Here is a 17385-nt window from a genome sequence, read left to right as displayed (position 1 = left end):
ATTCAAATTTCAATCTAGTAGTTATCACAGGGTAATAATGGCCCTAATCCTAAATAGCTCCATAGTATATTTTTAGGTCACAATAGAACGCAGGTATATTTACTTCAATGTGCATAAATATCCATTAATTATTCAAAGATTCCTATAAAAAAAACTACACTGTGCAATTAGCAGATGGCTATATAGCCACACCCTTAATGGAGTCCACAAAAGGAAAGAAAACAGGTGCAAGGAACTCAATTTAAATCATGAACATATACCAACAACGGTCTTACATAGCATAAATTCCACATACTAAACCGTGTGGAGGAATACATGTACAGAGACCATCGACGTGTGTAAAGTTTTAAAAATAGAGCGCCCAACTTACCATACATGAGTCGTGGTGGCATCTTCTCACCCCCCGACGCACGTTTCGCCGCTGACTTGTTCCAGGGGCGTCTCTGTCACAGTGTAGAGGGATCATCATTATTCTCATTTGCATATGGAAACACGAGAAGCAATGGAATGAAATTGAAAGAGAGAAGATACAGATTAGATATTAGAAAAAAACTTTTGAACAGTGAGGATGATTAATGAGTGGAACAGGCGGACACGAGAGGTGGCGAGTTCTCCTTCAATGGAAGTCTTCAAACAGAGGCTGGACAGACATCTGTCTGAGATGGTTTAGTGAATTCTGCATTGAGCGGGGGGGTTAAACACAAGGACCCTGGAGGTCCCTTCCAACTCTAACATTCTATGATTCCATGAACCCTATCCAGCAAGTTTATGCCTCTTTTAACCCCTTCACTACCAAGGGTGGTTTGCACGTTAACTACCGGGCCAATTTTTACAATTCTGACCACTGTCCCTTTATGAGGTCATAACTCTGGAACGCTTCCATGGATCCTGGTGATTCTGACATTGTTTTCTCGTGACATATTGTACTTCATGTTAGTGGTAAAATTTCATTCATATAACTTGCGTTTATTTGTGAGAAAAACGGAAATTTGGCGAAAATTTTGAAAATTCCGCAATTTTCCAACTTTGAATTTTTATGCCCTTAAATCACAGAGATATGGCACACAAAAAAGTTAATAAGTAACATTTCCCACATGTTTACTTTACATCAGCACAATTTTGGAACCAAAATTTTTATTTGTTAGTAAGATATAAGGGTTAAAAGTTGACCAGCGATCTCTCATTTTTGCAACACCATTTTATTTTTACGGACCACATCACATTTGAAGCCACTTTGAGGGGTCTATATGATAGAAAATACCCAAAAGTGACACCATTCTAAAAACTGCACCCCTTAAGGTGCTTAAAACTGCATTCAAGGAGTTTATTAACCCTTCAGGTGCGTCACAGGAATTTTTTGAATATTTAAAAAAAAATTAACATTTAACTTTTTTCACAAAAAAAAATTACTTCAGGTTCAATTTTTTTATTTTACCAAGTGTAACAGGAGAAATTGGACTGCAAAAATTATTGTGCAATTTGTCCTGAGCACGCTGATACCTGATATGTGGGGGGGAACCACTGTTTCGGCGCATGGCAGAGCTCAGAAGGGAAGGAGCGCCGTTTGACTTTTTCAATGCAAAATTGGCTGGAATTCTTATCGGACGCCATGTCGCGTTTGGAGAGCCCCTGATGTACCTAAACAGTGGAAACCCCCCACAAGTGACCCCATTTTTGAAACTAGACCCCATAAGGAACTTATCTAGATATGTGGTGAGAACTTTGAACCCACAAGGGCTTCACAGAAGTTTATAATGTACAGCGGTACAATTAAAAAATCATATTTTTTCCACAAAATGATCTTTTCACCCCCAATTTTTATTTTCCCAAGGGTAACAGGACCCTAAAAGTTATTGTGCAATTTGTCCTGAGTACCCCATATGTGGGTGTAAATGACTATTTGGGCACATGGCAGAGCTCGGAAGGCAAGCAGCGCCATTTGACTTTTTTGGCTGGAATTGAGATCGGACACCATGTCGCGTTTGGAGAGCCCCTGATGTACCAAAACAGTAGAAACCCCCCACAATTGACACCATTTTGGAAACTAGACCCCCCAAGGAACTTATCTAGATGTGTGGTGAGAACTTTGAACCCCCAAGTGCTTCACAGAAGTTTATAACGCCCTAGTGTGAAAATTAAAAAAAAAAATTTTTCCCACAAAAATGATATTTTTGCCCTCAAATTTTTATTTTCCTAAGGGCAACAGGAGAAATAGGACCCCAAAAGTTGTTTTGCAAATTGTCCTGAGTAGGCTGATACCCCATATGTGGGGGTAAAACACTGTTTGGGTGCATGGCAGAGCTTGGAAGGGAAGGAGCACCATTTGACTTTTTCAACGCAGAATTGGCTGGAATTGAGATCAGACGCCATGTTGCGTTTGGAGAGCACCTGATGTGCGCAAATAGTGGAAACCCCCAATTCTAACCCTAACCCTAGCCCTAACTCTAGCCCTAACCCTAACCCTAGCCCTAACCCTAATGGGAAAATGGAAATAAATACATTTTTTAAATTTTATTATTTTTCCCTAACTAAGGGGGTGATAACGGGGGGTTTGATTTACTATTTATGGCGGTTTTTATATTTGGCAGCTGTCGAACGCTAAAAGACGCTTTTTATTGTAAAAATAGTTTTTGCATCACCACATATTGAGAGCTATAATTTTTCCATATTTTGACCCACCGAGTTATGTGAGGTCTTATTTTTTGCGGGACGAGTTGACGCTTTTATTGGTATCATGTTCGGGCATGTGACATTTTTTGATCGCTTTTTATTTTGTTTTTTGGGACGCAGAATTTACAAAAACCAGCGTTTCATGAATTTCTTTTGGGTGGTGCGTTTACGCCGTTCCGGGTGCGGTAAAATTTATAAGGCGGTTTTATTCTTCGGGTCAGTATGGTTACAGCGATACCTCATTTAGGTCTTTTTTTTATGTTTTGTCGGTTTTATGCAATGAAAACAATTTTATATAAAAAATAATTATTATTGCATCGCTTTATTCTGCGAGCTATAACTTTTTATTTTTTCGCTGATGATGCTGTATGGCGGCTCGTTTTTTGCGGGACAAGATGACGTTTTCAGCGGTACCATGGATATTTATATGCGTCTTTTTGATCGCGCGTTATTGCACTTTTCGTTCGGCGGTATGATAATAAATCATTACTTTTTGTTTCGTTTTTTATTTTTATTTTTTAAGGGGATCACTTAAGGGGTTAACTATTAGGACAGTTTTATAGGGCAGGTCGTTATGGACGCGGCGATACCAAATATGTGTACTTTTATTGTTTTGGTTTTTTTTATTTCCAAAAAATGAATTTATTGAGGAATATTTTTTTTTTTTTTTTTAATTTATTTAGCGATTTTTTTTAAATTATTTTTACACTTTTTTTTAATTTTTTCTTTACTTTATTACAATGTCCCAGGGGGGACATCACTGTCCTGTGACAGATCGCTGATCTGTCACATCACAGATCACTGTGACAGATCAGCGATCTGTCACAGGCACTGCACAGGCTTCCTCATGCCTTCGCTTTGCAGGCACTGAGGAAGCCAGCTTCCTGCAGGCCCCCCGGAGGTCCCCGTTGCCATATTGGATCCGGGGACCTGCAGGAAAGGAGTCCCCCGCAGTAGCGCTGCACATTGCGCTGCCGTGGGGGGGCTCAGGGAAGCACGGAGGGAGCCCCCTCCCTGCCGATGCTTCCCTTTAACCCCCGGTACACCGCGATCGTGTTTGATTGCGGTGTGCAAGGGGTTAACGTGTCGGGGGCGGTCCGTGACCGCCCCTGACACATTGTGCCGGGTGTCAGCTATGATAATTAGCTGACACTCGGCCGCGATCAACGGCGCTCACCACGTGGGCGCCGCTGATCGCGATGATGTAATATTCCGTCCATGGTAATTAGGTCCATGGTCACATGCACGGAATATTATGTCAATTGTAGGTAAGGGGTTAATGCCTGACAATATGCAGCTGGCCTTTGAAGCTGCTGATTGAAATTGCATGCTGTTATTAGTCTGTGATCTACAAAAACACTTAGATCCTTCTTTACAACTGACTCTCCTAGTTTTACTCCCCCAACAACATACAGTGCCCGCATATTATTAATGTACATGTCTATAACTTTACATTTTCCACATTGTACATCATCTGCCAAGTGAATGCCCGAACACTCAGTGTGTACAAATCAGACTGTAACTTATGAAAACTACAGCAGGAATTCCATTAAGTGAGTCTCTTTGAGCTTTTGGTGTTGGGAAAAGCAGCAATAACAAGAAAGAGGCAGTCTCAAAGAAAGTTTATGGCGTAGTAGAGAAACATAACTGTTCAATATCGATATTTGTCAATATCTATCCTACGTTTAGACTTCATGGCTCCTTGTACCGTTGTAGCAGAGGGGTATCTAGGCTTTCTGACACCCGGGGCAATCCCCCCCCCCCCCAAGTACATATGCGACTTGCACACTTAGCCATGTACCCACGAGCTGCTCTCCCTAATGCTCTCAATGTTCAGCAAAAAACTGAAAGCAGGAAGAGAAGCTTGTTGTCACAGGACCATAACTATGAAAATCGCATATGAGTGAAGTGTCCATGTGATGACTACTGGAACCTGCAGAGCTGAATCCTGACATTGCAGCTTCTGAATACTCACAACGAATGCACTGCACACTTTTAGGATTCTCCATGCCGATGTACAGTCATGTCCGCCCAAGTATGTGATTTGTATTCTTCTGGCCACATTCTGACTAGACGTGCCTGGCCTCACTCCGTTCATTTTCATTGAGTGAGGCCACACATGTCTAGTCAGCATGTGACCACATGTATGTAAATTACTGGCATGAGAGAATCCTAACAGCGTGCAGTGAGCACTGTGAGAATTCAGAAGTCTGCAGTCACATAGAATGTCCGCAGACTCATAACAAACCTGTACAACCCCTATAATGTTCCTAACATAAAAACATGAGAATTAGTCAATATCACAAATAACATTTACATCCAGTCGTCTCTGGAGTGGTTCTTCTTTTCTTCTTCTTGTCCAGACCCCATGATGAGTTTTCTCATCCACAGCCATCTCTGCAGACTTCCATCTTCTCCGGTCTTCTGCAGCAAATCTCCACACGACGTCCTTAAAGATAGAAGTGTCATTATAATGCTCCTAAATTAAAATATCTGCAACTAGCTGAAGAGCCCGGCGCTGCCCGGGCATAGTAACTAACTGTGGTTAGTTATAACAAATTATAATTATCCTGTATCCCATAGTCCAATGCCCATATACCCATCATACATATCCTCCATCCCATAGTCGAGTGCCCATATACCCATCACACATCCTCCATCCCATAGTCCCATGCCCATTTACCCATCATACATATTCGCCATCCCATAGTCGAGTGCCCATATACCCATCACACATCCTTCATCTCATAGTCCCATGCCCATATACCCATCATACATAGCCTCCATCCCACACTCCCGTGCCCATATACCCATCATACATATCCGCCATCCCATAGTCCCGTGCCCATATACCCATCATACATATCCTCCATCCCATAGTCTAGTGCCCATATACCCATCACACATCCTCCATCCCATAGTCCCATGCCCATATTCCCATCATGCATATCCTCCATCCCATAGTCCAGTGCCCATATACCCATCACACATCCTCCACCCCATAGTCAACCATTATGACATCACAAGGAGCGGCGGGGCTTGCAACCTATGATGACATCAGCGTCGCCATGGCAACCATTATGACATCATAATGAGGGGCGGGGCTTGATACACACACACTTTTTCCCCATTATGTAGATAGGGCAAAATTGGTAAATTGGAATGCGCGGGGTTAAAATTTCACCTCACAACATAGCCTAGGACGCTCTCGGGGTCCAGACATGTGACTGTGCCAAATTTTATGGCTGTAGCTGCGACGGTGCGGATGCCAATCCCGGACATACACACATACATACATACATACACACACTTGAGCTTTATATATTAGATATACTGTCGCCTCACACTGTCTCCTCTAATATCCCACCTGTTCACCATACTGTCTCCTCATATATTTACCCTCTCTCGCTATACTCTTCTGCTCACACATACCCCCGACTCCCCATACTGTGTCTGCTCACATCCCATCACCCTCACTCCCCATACTGTGTCCACATACATTAACCCGTTTGCTTCCCATACTGTCTGCACCCATCCCCCATACTGTTTCCTCATACATACTCTTCATGTCCTCAAATCTCCCCACACACATTAAATCCCCCCATCCCCAATCCCCCACACACATTAAGTACCCCCCATCCCCACTCCAAATCCCCCATCCACACTCCAAATCCCTCACACACATTAAATAACCCCCATGCCCATTCCAAATCCCTCACACTCATTAAATAACAGTTTGACAGCCAGCTCAGAGAACAGGAGAATCTGAGTATGCCGCCGACGGGGAGTCTCCTCTTTGGACCGCCACGTCAGGCAGCCCGATGGCGCCCCCTGTCGGCTGCGTCTGGGGCAAATGCACCGGCTGCCCCCCCCCCCGGATACGTCCCTGCATTGTAGCCTTATATTTGGGTTAGGGATACGTTGCTTTATACATTCGATTGAACCTATCATGTATCTGCTAATGAGCACATAAGCAAAACATCTTGCAGTGTTCTTCAAGATCAGATTTATACAGTCGGCACCAAACATCCTCTATCATGGGCATACACTGACACTGGCTTTAGATTGCTTTTGAGTTTACATAGTAATGAAATGAATTTGCAAGCTAAAAACATAGACTGCGGTGAATTATAGAAAGGAAAAGCAATAATGACAATGATGCCAAGAGAAAGGTGGAAAATGGTGCCGCTTATCAAATGTGAACATGCCAAATATGCCTATATAACAAGGGTGATTGTTCTGACAGTGCCAAAAATACAATGCTGAGGCACATGTCAGTTCCTACAAGATCAGATATAAAACCCATATGATTACTGTCAGGGTCTTATATGCTGTATATATACTATATATGTATATACAGGTCAACCACCTTCAGCTGTCTCTGTTGACGCGACAGGGTGGGACTTCGATGTCATACTGACTGACAGCTGGCAACCCCAGTTAGGTATCGGGGATCCGGCTGTCAATCAGAATGACACCGGAAGTCCTCCTTCGTCAACAGAGCAGAGTGGAAAAGAAGCCTCCGCTCTTTAGTCGTGACGTCAGCAGAAGCTTCAGCATCCCTGGCAAGAGCAGTCTGTGACTGCCCCATGCCAGAGAAGAACAGCGCCACGCACAACAGGTAGGTGAGTTGCAATTACCTGCCTGTTAGTGCTTAGGTACTTTTTTTGGTTTTTATAAAGTCCTGGATACCCTCCTTTAAATATAGCCACACATCCTCTTTGAAAACGTTATGCAACTACTGTATATTTCAACCCTCTCAGCATGACCCGGGGTGACAAAAACTCATCCGAATTGCCCCAAATTACATTACATTCAAGTCTGCTGAACTGGCCAATTTGGCACGAGTGGTCATACATCTTAAGTGTATTGGTGCGTCTTCACCCTTCCCCAAAATCAGCTTCCAGAGGTGATGAGGTTGGGCAGCCTAAACATTAACACTTTTGTTTTAAGGGTAGATAAGATGCCACCAAAGGCTTCTATTGGAAAACGTATGAACATTCGACCAAGCTGAGCATTCATGTGTATGTGGGAGTCAAGAGAAATAGCTGTTGGCTGAATAAACATTCAGCTGACAGCTAACCCATGTGAACGGGCATCTCCATGTCCATACACATCAGCGTAAAGTTTTTTGAATCCGACCAGTTGACCATCTTATGTGGATGGGGATATGCTGACATTCTCCAACAGATAATGTTGAAAGGAGGGATTGGGTATGTTGAATTTCCACATGCCTGATCTTTTGTTTTAACATGCTTCCTTATTTCTTTCAAACATACCTGAAACTTTGTTTGTCAGTAGACTATTTGTTTCTCACCATGCAAAACACAAGCACACTCAGCCAAGCGGAGCATCTATCTATATATTTAGTTGGGATCTTAAGCTGTCAGGTGAAAAAGATGTCAGCCATCAGCTTGTGAAGATGTATGGCCCACTTTATATTTTACCAATAAAGCAATAAAAAAAAACACAATGTAACAAAAATGTGTTCTCAGATTGACTTAAGATACATGATAAAACGTGTTCCTGTTCCGAGCCCTGTTAAGTATTCTACTGTGGTCATTTGGAAAGCTTAGAGTTGCTTTTACTCCGGACCATTTTCCGTTTTCATCAGCTTTCTTCAACAGCTTTTGAAAGACTAATGTTATCGCTTGTGTCACGGAGAAGACATAAAAGCATTATGATGAAGTCGGGTGCTTGATGAATGGATCGCATGTAATATTTCCATTAACATATTCATTTAAGGCATATGAACCAGGAAAAATGTTGACATAGAACAAATGCAGCATCTCGCTAGCTTTAGAAAGCAGCAGCGTAAAAGGAAATTAATTTTATTTGGAGCTTGTCATAAAGATTTATAATACACATCTTCTATTCAATACTCTTTGATTAAGTCAGAGGCAGGGACACATCAGGTCAGCTTTCCCTGAGTCCTTTTAGAAGGCTTGAATAATTATTTCATTTATTCACTCATGTTTCCGTCTCATGTTATTTATTTCCAATACACTTAGAGCATGCTGGACGTCAATAGCTGCATTATGTACTTAAAGAGTATGTTTGATCAGATAAGATCATGAGGTTTTTTTTTTTACAAAAATTACCTCCCCCACAGGGCATGCAGCAGCATGTAAATGGTTAATGGCAGTTGGCATATGTCGGGAATGAAGCAGCTCCTGAGTCATTTGTATACACCCCACCATGTCCATCACAGGTTGTTTAGGGGCTAATATTAAAGATATTTCTTTAGGATGTGTTATCAATAGTCAATCATTTGGGATCCAAACTCCTGACGCTCTACCAATCGGCTGAATGACTCACAAATGTGAGAGAACTACAGTAGGCTAAGCCAACTGGGCGTTACCAGAAATGTGTTTTAGGGGCATATACTTTTTCCCTGGCATGATGTTGACCAAGGAAGAGGTGTCATGCAGGAGTGAAAAGAACTCCCCTCCAAAAGGTCAGAAGAACATGCTATCCCCTGCGCTGCATGTAATGATAGGCAGCTGTTGCGCTCAGCCCTGATCTCCACAGCAGGAGCAGACGCCGGCAGAAGAGGGCCCCTGTGCAAGAATTATATATGGAACCTTTGCAATCAAATAGTTCATCACAATGTAGAGCTTCATCTACTTTGCAGGTGCAAGTGGGCCTCCTTACCAATTCAGCCTCTGTGTGGTTGTACAGGTTGTACTAACGGTATGTCTGCCCCCGCCTTGAACAACTGTGTAGTATAGATCGGTGTGATTACAGACACCTCCAGACCTCCTCTCAGAGCAGTCAGTGTGAATGAACAGGGAGTACAGCTGATCTATGTGTCATTACAAACAGGTCCTCAGGTCTCCTCCCATAGCGCGGTCACATCTAATTCCCCCCCAATACTGTGAGAGCAGATTTACAGGTTTGTAATCACACTGAGCTCTGTTGTATTTCTCCTACCCCCACACTGACTTCCCTGAGATGAAAGCTGTGTTTGTAATCATATTAATCTGGGCTCTATCACTACACTGTAACTGCAAGAATCAAGGTTGAGAAAAGCCCTGACTATCGTTATGTCTTACAGGAGAAAGCATGTTCTTGGAGGGTATGGTTTTTCGGGGAGCATGTTTTTCTTCCCCTGTATAAGGCCTCCTGCATATGATTGGTCAATGTCATGCATGGGAAAAAGTGCATGACCCCAGAGACAATTCTTTTGTAATGTTCCCTGTGACTCATCATGAATTACGGTATAATCTAAAGCTTAAAAGCTAATATCTCTGCAAAAGAGAGGAGAAATGAAAAAAATAAAGAAATTGTTTTATTCAGCTCTGCAGCCACTATTCCATGATGGTCAATTTAGAAAGCTAAAACTGATGAAACATCATCTTTGAAGCACGAGAAAAAAAAGGAATAGAAAGAAAAACACTAAGCAGACTCACCAACTTTTTATTAATATTTTTTTTAATTTTCACAATTTTTTGTAGACACAAATTTTCTTAAAATGCCTATACTTGGGGATGAAAACCATTTCTATAAATTGGTTTCATTAAAAATGTTGCACCTTTTGCTGGCTGCAGAATGAGTTATCCGAGAGATATCAATGAGCTTGTTTAACCCCTTTCCTACATTAGACGTACTATTCCGTCCATGTGACCTGGGAACTAAGTCCCAAGGATGGAATAGTACGTCATAGCAATCAGAGGCGCCCCCCGTGGTGAGTGCCGCTGATCGCGGCCGGGTGTCAGCTGACTATCACAGCTGACACCCGGCACTATGTGTCAGGGGCGGTCACGGACTGCCCCTGACACGTTAACCCCTGGCACACTGCGGTCAAACACGATCGCAGTGTACCGGGGGTTAAGGGAAGTATCAGCAGGGAGGGGGCTCCCTCCGTGCTTCCCTGAGCCCCCCGGAGCAGCACGATGTGCAGCGCTGCTCCGGGGGTCTCCTTCCCTGCAGGTCCCCAGATCCAAAATGGCAGCGGGGACCTTCGGGGGCCTGCAGGGAGCCGGCTTTGTCAGTGCCTGCAAAGCGCAGGCATGAGGAAGCCTTGTGCAGCGCTTGTGACAGATCGCTGATCTGTCACAGTGATCTGTGATGCGACAGATCAGCGATGATCTGTCACATGACAGTGATGTCCCCCCTGGGACAATGTAATAAAGTTGAAAAAAAAGTGTAAAAATAATTTTTTAAAAATCGCTAAATTATAAAAAAAAAAAAAAATATTCCCTAATAAATTCATTTTTTGAAAATAAAAAAAAAACAATAAAAGTACACATATTTGGTATCGCCGCGTCCGTAACGACCCACCCTATAAAACTGTCCCACTAGTTAACCCCTTAATTGAACCCCTTAAAAAATGAAAATAAAAATGAAGCAAAAAATAATGATTTATCATCATACCGCCGAACAAAAAGTGCAATAATGCGCGATCAAAAAGACGGGTATAAATAACCATGGTACCGCTGCAAACGTCATCTTGTCCCGCAAAAAATGAGCCACCATACAGCATCATCAGCAAAAAAATTAAAAAGTTATAGCTCGCAGAATAAAGCGATGCAAAAATAATTTTTTATATAAAATTGTTTTCATTGCATAAAAGCGCCAAAACATAAAAAAAGACATAAATGAGGTATCGCTGTAACCGTACTGACCCGAAGAATAAAACCGCTTTATCAATTTTACCGCAGGCGGAACGGTGTAAACGCACCCCCCAAAAGAAATTCATGAAACGCTAGTTTTTGTTCATTCTGCGTCCCAAAAACCGGAATAAAAAGCAATCAAAAAATGTCACATCCCCGAAAATGGTACCAATAAAAAAGTCAACTCGTCCCGCGAAAAATAAGACCTCACATGACATGATGGGTCAAAATACTGAAAACTTATAGCTCTCAAAATGTGGTGATGCATAAAATATTTTTACAATAAAAAGCTTCTTTTAGCGTGTGACAGCTGCCAAATATAAAAACCGCCATAAATAGTAAATCAAACCCCCCGTTATCACCCCCTTAGTTAGGGAAAAATAATAAAATTACAAAAAAATGTATTTATTTCCATTTTCCCATTAGGGCTATGGTTAGGGCTAGAGCTAGGGTTAGGGCTAGGGGTGTGTTGGGGTTAGGCTTGGAGTTAGAATTGGGGGATTTCCACTGTTTTGGTACATCAGGGGCTTTCCAAACGTGACATGGCGTCCGATCTCAATTTCAGCCAAAAAAGTAAAATGGCGCTGCTTCCCTTCCGAGCTCTGCCGTGCACCCAAATAGTGGTTTACCCCCACATATGGGGTATCAGCGTACTCAGGACAAATTGCACAATAACTTTTGGGGTCTTGTTACTCTTGGGAAAATAAAAATTTGGGGTGAAAAGATCATTTTTGTGCGGCTGTACGTTATAAACTTCTGTGAAGCCATTGGGGGTTCAAAGTGCTCACCACATATCTAGATAAGTTTCTTGGGGGGTCTAGTTTCCAAAATGGGGTCACTTGCAGGGGGTTTCCACTGTTTAGGTACATCAGGAGCTCTCTAAACTTGACATGGCATCCGATCTGAATTTCAGCCAATTTTGCAGTGAAAAAGTCAAACGGTGCTCCTTCCTTTCCGAGCTCTGCCATGCGCCCAAACAGTGGTTCCCCCCACATATCAGGTATCAGCGTACTCACGAGGAATTGCACAATAACTTTTCCAGTCCAATTTCTCCTGTTATCCTTGGTAAAATAACAAAACTGAACCTGAAGTAATTTTTTTGTGAAAAAAAGTTAATTAAATGTTCATTTTTTTTTTAAAACATTCAAAAAATTCCTGTGAAGCACCTGAAGGGTTAATAAACTTCTTGAATGTGATTTTGAGCACATTGAGGGGTGCAGTTTTTAGAATGGTGTCACTTTTGGGTATTTTCTATCATATAGACCCCTCAAAGTGACTTCAAATGTGATGTGGTCCCTAAAAACAAAATGGTGTTGTAAAAATGAGAAGTCGCTGGTCAACTTTTAACCCTTATAACTTCCTAACAAAAAAAAATTTTGGTTCCCAAATTGTGCTGATGTAAAGTAAACATGTGGGAAATGTTACTTATTAAGTTTTTTGTGTGCCATATCTCTGTGATCTAAGAGCATAAAAATTCAAAGTTGGAAAATTGCAAAATTATCAAAATTTTCGCCAAATTTCCATTTTTTTCACAAATAAACGCAAGTTATATGAATGAAATTTTACCACTAACATGAAGTACAATATGTTATGAGAAAACAAAGTCAGAATCATGAGAGATTATTACCTCATAAAGGGACAGTGGTCAGAATTGTAAAAATTGGCCCAGTCATGAACGTGCAAACCACCCTTGGAAGTAAAGGGTTAATGGTCTCGTTCTAATCGAGAATTTGTAATTCTTTTATCTGTCTTTTCCTGAGCTTTTTTCATCTGCTTTATGACCACAGTCCACATCAAAGGTGAATGCGGAGGGGAACGAGGAGCCAGTAAAAGCAAAACAATGAGGAGCCAGTAAAAGCAAAGCAATGCAGTGCATTTCTTAAGAAAGTTTTAGCCCCAAGTACATGCATTCAAATGGATGTGGAAATCTTAATTCTTCAGGAGCGCACCTCTCCCCTGCCTCCCTGCTAATCAAAGGGCAGTGCTGTCCTAAAGATTGACAGCTCAGTCTGCAAGCTGTATAGCAAACAGCATGCAAACGCGCACTCCTTGCATAGCAAATTAGCCATTATACAGGAAACAAGCAATAGACTATAGTTTTAAAAACTCTCTATTCTTGAGAACGGAGAGAATTTATAATAAACATTAAATTGCAACGTTTCTTGTTGCTAGAAATACTTTGTAATTTTAACCTTCAGTGAGCACTTTCAAAAACAAGTTTAGCAATACCTTTACATGGCCAATCTGTTTCTTCATTACTGAGAAATCAGGGTTGGAATTAATATGCAAATGAGACTAATGGACTATGGTAAATCTGATGCCTCTGTCACTCCAGCTCTATTCCCAGCCCAGCACCGCTTCCTCCTGCTTGACTGACTGCCTCTATGCAGTGTGCCTTCAGGCAAATGAGCCATCAATCAAACAGGAGGAGGCAGTGCAGGGCAGGAAATAGAGTTGGAGTGACAGAGGCTTCAGGTCTACCATAGTCATTTGCATATCAATCTCAATGCTGATTTCTCAGGAACAGAGGAATAAATTGGTCATGTAAAGGTATAGCTGGACATGTCTTTGAAAGAGCTAAATGCGTGTCCAAATAATTTGGGATGTGAAATTGTTCTGGCATATTAATAGATTTCTTACTCCTTATGACAAGCACTAGTGGGAGCTATCCGAATACAGAGTCATACAGCGGGTATAACAATCAATTCTTTTTTAAATTTTAAACCACACTCAGACTGATGCACAAAACTGAATTATGGGGCATAATACAACCCCCAAATTCTACAGTCCATGGATCTCTATGGGGCCCTACAGTACTACCCTATTACACCAATTTCATACAGAGATCAAAAAGCTATTGTCCTATAAAATCTTTACTCCCAAGGATGAATACTACGGAGATGACATAAGTGATGAGACAACAGGGGTCATATGGAGGCAAACTGTGGATCTCCGAGTGCCACGATGTGACTCCATGCATGTGTCGACAGTGTGCATGACGTGCTGAAGCATTGTTATTATTTATCAAATCATTTTGCACGATTGACAATTTGTTTTTGATTGGCATACTGTATGGAACAAATTGATGAGTATATAGAAAATCAGAACTGTAGGGTGTTATGAATGAGTCACCAGAGGAGGAAAAAACAAAAATACAAGCTAAGTCCAGAAAACCAGAGAGGTTGGTAGCTAGCGGATTGCAGACTCCTGATCCTATTCACAACAACTAACAGTAGCCGTGGGGTGTTCCTACGGTGGTCCTAGACACCTCGTTCACAGCCGGAGAACTAAATAAACCTAAAGAAAGAAAGGGGAAATCTAAACTGCCCCAGAGCAGACCCCAAAGCAATAGACAGCCCCCAACATGTACTGACGGTGAAAACAGATGAAAACACAAACACAGACAGAAAGACAGGCTGAGCAAACGATGGGGCCCTCACTAACTAGATAGGACAGGAAAGAAAAGCAGCTGTCTGCAATCACGCAAAAAACCTGCCAAAAATAATGTCCAACACATCTGATAGAAAAGGCCCTGAAGTCACTAGACTTCAAAATCACTATATCAGCACTCAGGTGTATTCTGAAAACAGAGCAAGGAGATCAACTGATCAGAGACAAAAATGGAGTTCAGCCAGTCCCAACCAGGGCTGGCTGAACACAAACACTAAGTAAACCAGACAAAATCTCATGGAACAATAGCAGAGCAAAAACTTAGCTTTAGTAGACAGGACTAAACTGGAGGCCAGAGCTCAGAGCAGAGAGGATCACCAGCAACCCAGCAGGGCGTCGGCGGCCTTATATCCACTCAGAGATTCCGGATGTCCAATCACACTCCACCTGTTCAGATGACAGGTTGTTCCCATCCAAATCAATTTCACTACCTCCTTTCACCAGCAGAGGGAGTTCATCGGACATCAAAGGTGAAGGAGAAAATGAGCTCATAACAGAAGGGGCTGTATGGGTTTAAAAATATAAGTCTGTTTCCCACCTTCCATTCCCTACTGGTATTGCCTCTGTCTTCAATGGAGTCTAGTTGCAATACTAGTCCCAACCCATAAACTGGTGTGAGGCAGATTAGAAAATTAAATCAGTCATGTTTTATTTATTTATTTTATTTTTGACAAACCTTTTAATATAATAATTTATTTTATGGACATATTAGATTATGTTTGCAATGCAATAAAATATTTAATATTTAATAAAATAAAAAAAATTGGTTACCAAATATGAAACGACAATAATATTTCTTTGTGTAACAGGTATTCAAGCAGCAAGAACCAGTGCTTTGGACTTCCTACTACTCGAAACTGAATGCAATTTTATTGAATTTAATATTTGATGTATTTCTATTTTTTTTTTTTTGCTATAACTACAGATGTCACAGAGAACACAGCTATTGCAGAGCGGTATAGAAGACATGAACTCTAGATTTCAGGTCCTCTTATCTTACTAATGGCATGCGAAAGCACAAAATATCATTTTTAATACCTGCAATGCTCTTTTGTATATTTTTTTAAAGATAATATTTACTTGGAAAAAAAAGAAAGGAAAAACATATTTTTTTTTGTCTTACAGGCATCTTCATTTTGTTCATATAGGATTTATGATATCTGACTGTAAAAACAAAAAAATCCTTCTTTTTTGTTGTGTTTGCTATTCACAAAGTGCTTGATGGAATGAATATGCAACTAAGAGAATGCTTTCCACATATAATTGGTTTTTATTTTGTGCATGATTACAACATATTGCTGTAAAAGTGCTATTTAAAGAGATAAAAGGATCAAATGATATTTGTATAAAAAAAAAAGCAAAACAAACAAAGAGAAGTGTATTGTTTTACTGATTGAAGTTTATTTTGCACTTTGACTGTAAATGCATTATACAGATTTATAACAAATAACATCAGTTAATGCGAAGAAATATTTAAAGCGTGCCTATTGCTTCAAGTAGCTTTTCAGACAAAGATGTCGTGTGTTCATGAGGAATAACACCATTTTTGACTATTATAGAACTTGGAGCCTGCAGTTTTCACCAGTTTTCCCTTCCGCAGACATGTACAACTTTCAGTTGTCTCTGAGATCATGGGTGCAGACTAGCTGCTCTAATGTCTCCCATACACAGCACACACAGACATAGGGATTCCTGCACTTCTTTCCCTAGAATATGGTCAAAAGCAGCAGCATGGGAGGCACTAAGCATTAGCTAGCAGTGTAGCTGTGAATCCAACTTCAAAGTGAGAAAAATCACTAAATCACTGAAGCCTATGAAGAAAGGAGTAGGAGGGAAGAGCAGGTACAATTTCTGTGTCTGTACCTGTACCAGTGCCTCTTCCTGCTGGTATCTCCTCCTTCTTTCTCCATGGACTTTAATAGTCTGATCCCTCCTTGAGATGTTAAGCAAGATGGATTTGAGGTTTTTTTCCCAGAGTGATCCATGAGTTCATGTTGGGTGGAGGAAAGGAGAAGACATGGTGACAGAAGCAAATTTCTCTGATACAATATATTACAAAGTTTCTTACAAATACCTGTGCTATCAATTTATGCAATTATGTTAGTCAAAACAACAGGGATCATTTAAAGCGTACCTGTCCTTTTAGGTGACTTTTCATAGTAAGCTGTTCTGTGAATACATGAAGAATAACATGAGAAATGTCCATTATGTGACTTGAATGCTGCATTTTTCACCGGGTTTCTACTCTGCATGCTGTATGTCCACTTTACAGTTTTCACTGAGCTAGTGAGAAGACTAGATGCTATGGTGTAATGTCTCTCATACAGTTGTGGCCAAAAGTATTGACACCCCTGCAATTCTGTCAGATAATACTCAGTTTCTTCCTGAAAATGATTGCAAACACAAATTCTTTGGTATTATTATCTTCATTTAATTTGTCTTAAATGAAAAAACACAAAAGAGAATGAAGCAAAAAGCAAAACATTGATCATTTCACACAAAACTCCAAAAATGGGCCAGACAAAAGTATTGGCACCCTCAGCCTAATACTTGGTTGCTCAACCTTTAGACAAAATAACTGCGACCAACCGCTTCCGGTAACCATCAATGAGTTTCTTACAATGCTCTGCTGGAATTTTAGACCATTCTT

The 17385-nt window shown here is 41.1% G+C and overlaps 1 protein-coding gene across 1 annotated transcript in view; it reads left to right on the top strand.

Annotated features, from left to right (window-relative positions):
- The window catches only part of KCNK12 (potassium two pore domain channel subfamily K member 12), a 185850-nt gene extending 169758 nt beyond the window's left edge, over positions 1 to 16092 (top strand). Inside the window, exon 4 of the mRNA XM_073554009.1 lies at positions 15545 to 16092. Within this exon, the coding sequence (XP_073410110.1) occupies positions 15545 to 15596 (52 nt within the window). The 3' untranslated portion in view covers positions 15597 to 16092. The remainder of the gene's footprint in view (positions 1 to 15544) is intronic.
- Positions 16093 to 17385: the final 1293 nt, after the last annotated feature.

This window comes from Dendrobates tinctorius, unplaced genomic scaffold (assembly GCF_039654945.1).
Source record: "Dendrobates tinctorius isolate UK_male_01 unplaced genomic scaffold, ASM3965494v1 ptg000205l, whole genome shotgun sequence".
NCBI classification, from domain to species: Eukaryota; Metazoa; Chordata; class Amphibia; order Anura; family Dendrobatidae; genus Dendrobates; species Dendrobates tinctorius.
The sequence above is the reverse complement of the archived record's forward strand: the minus strand, read 5'-3'. Positions and strand labels throughout refer to the sequence as shown.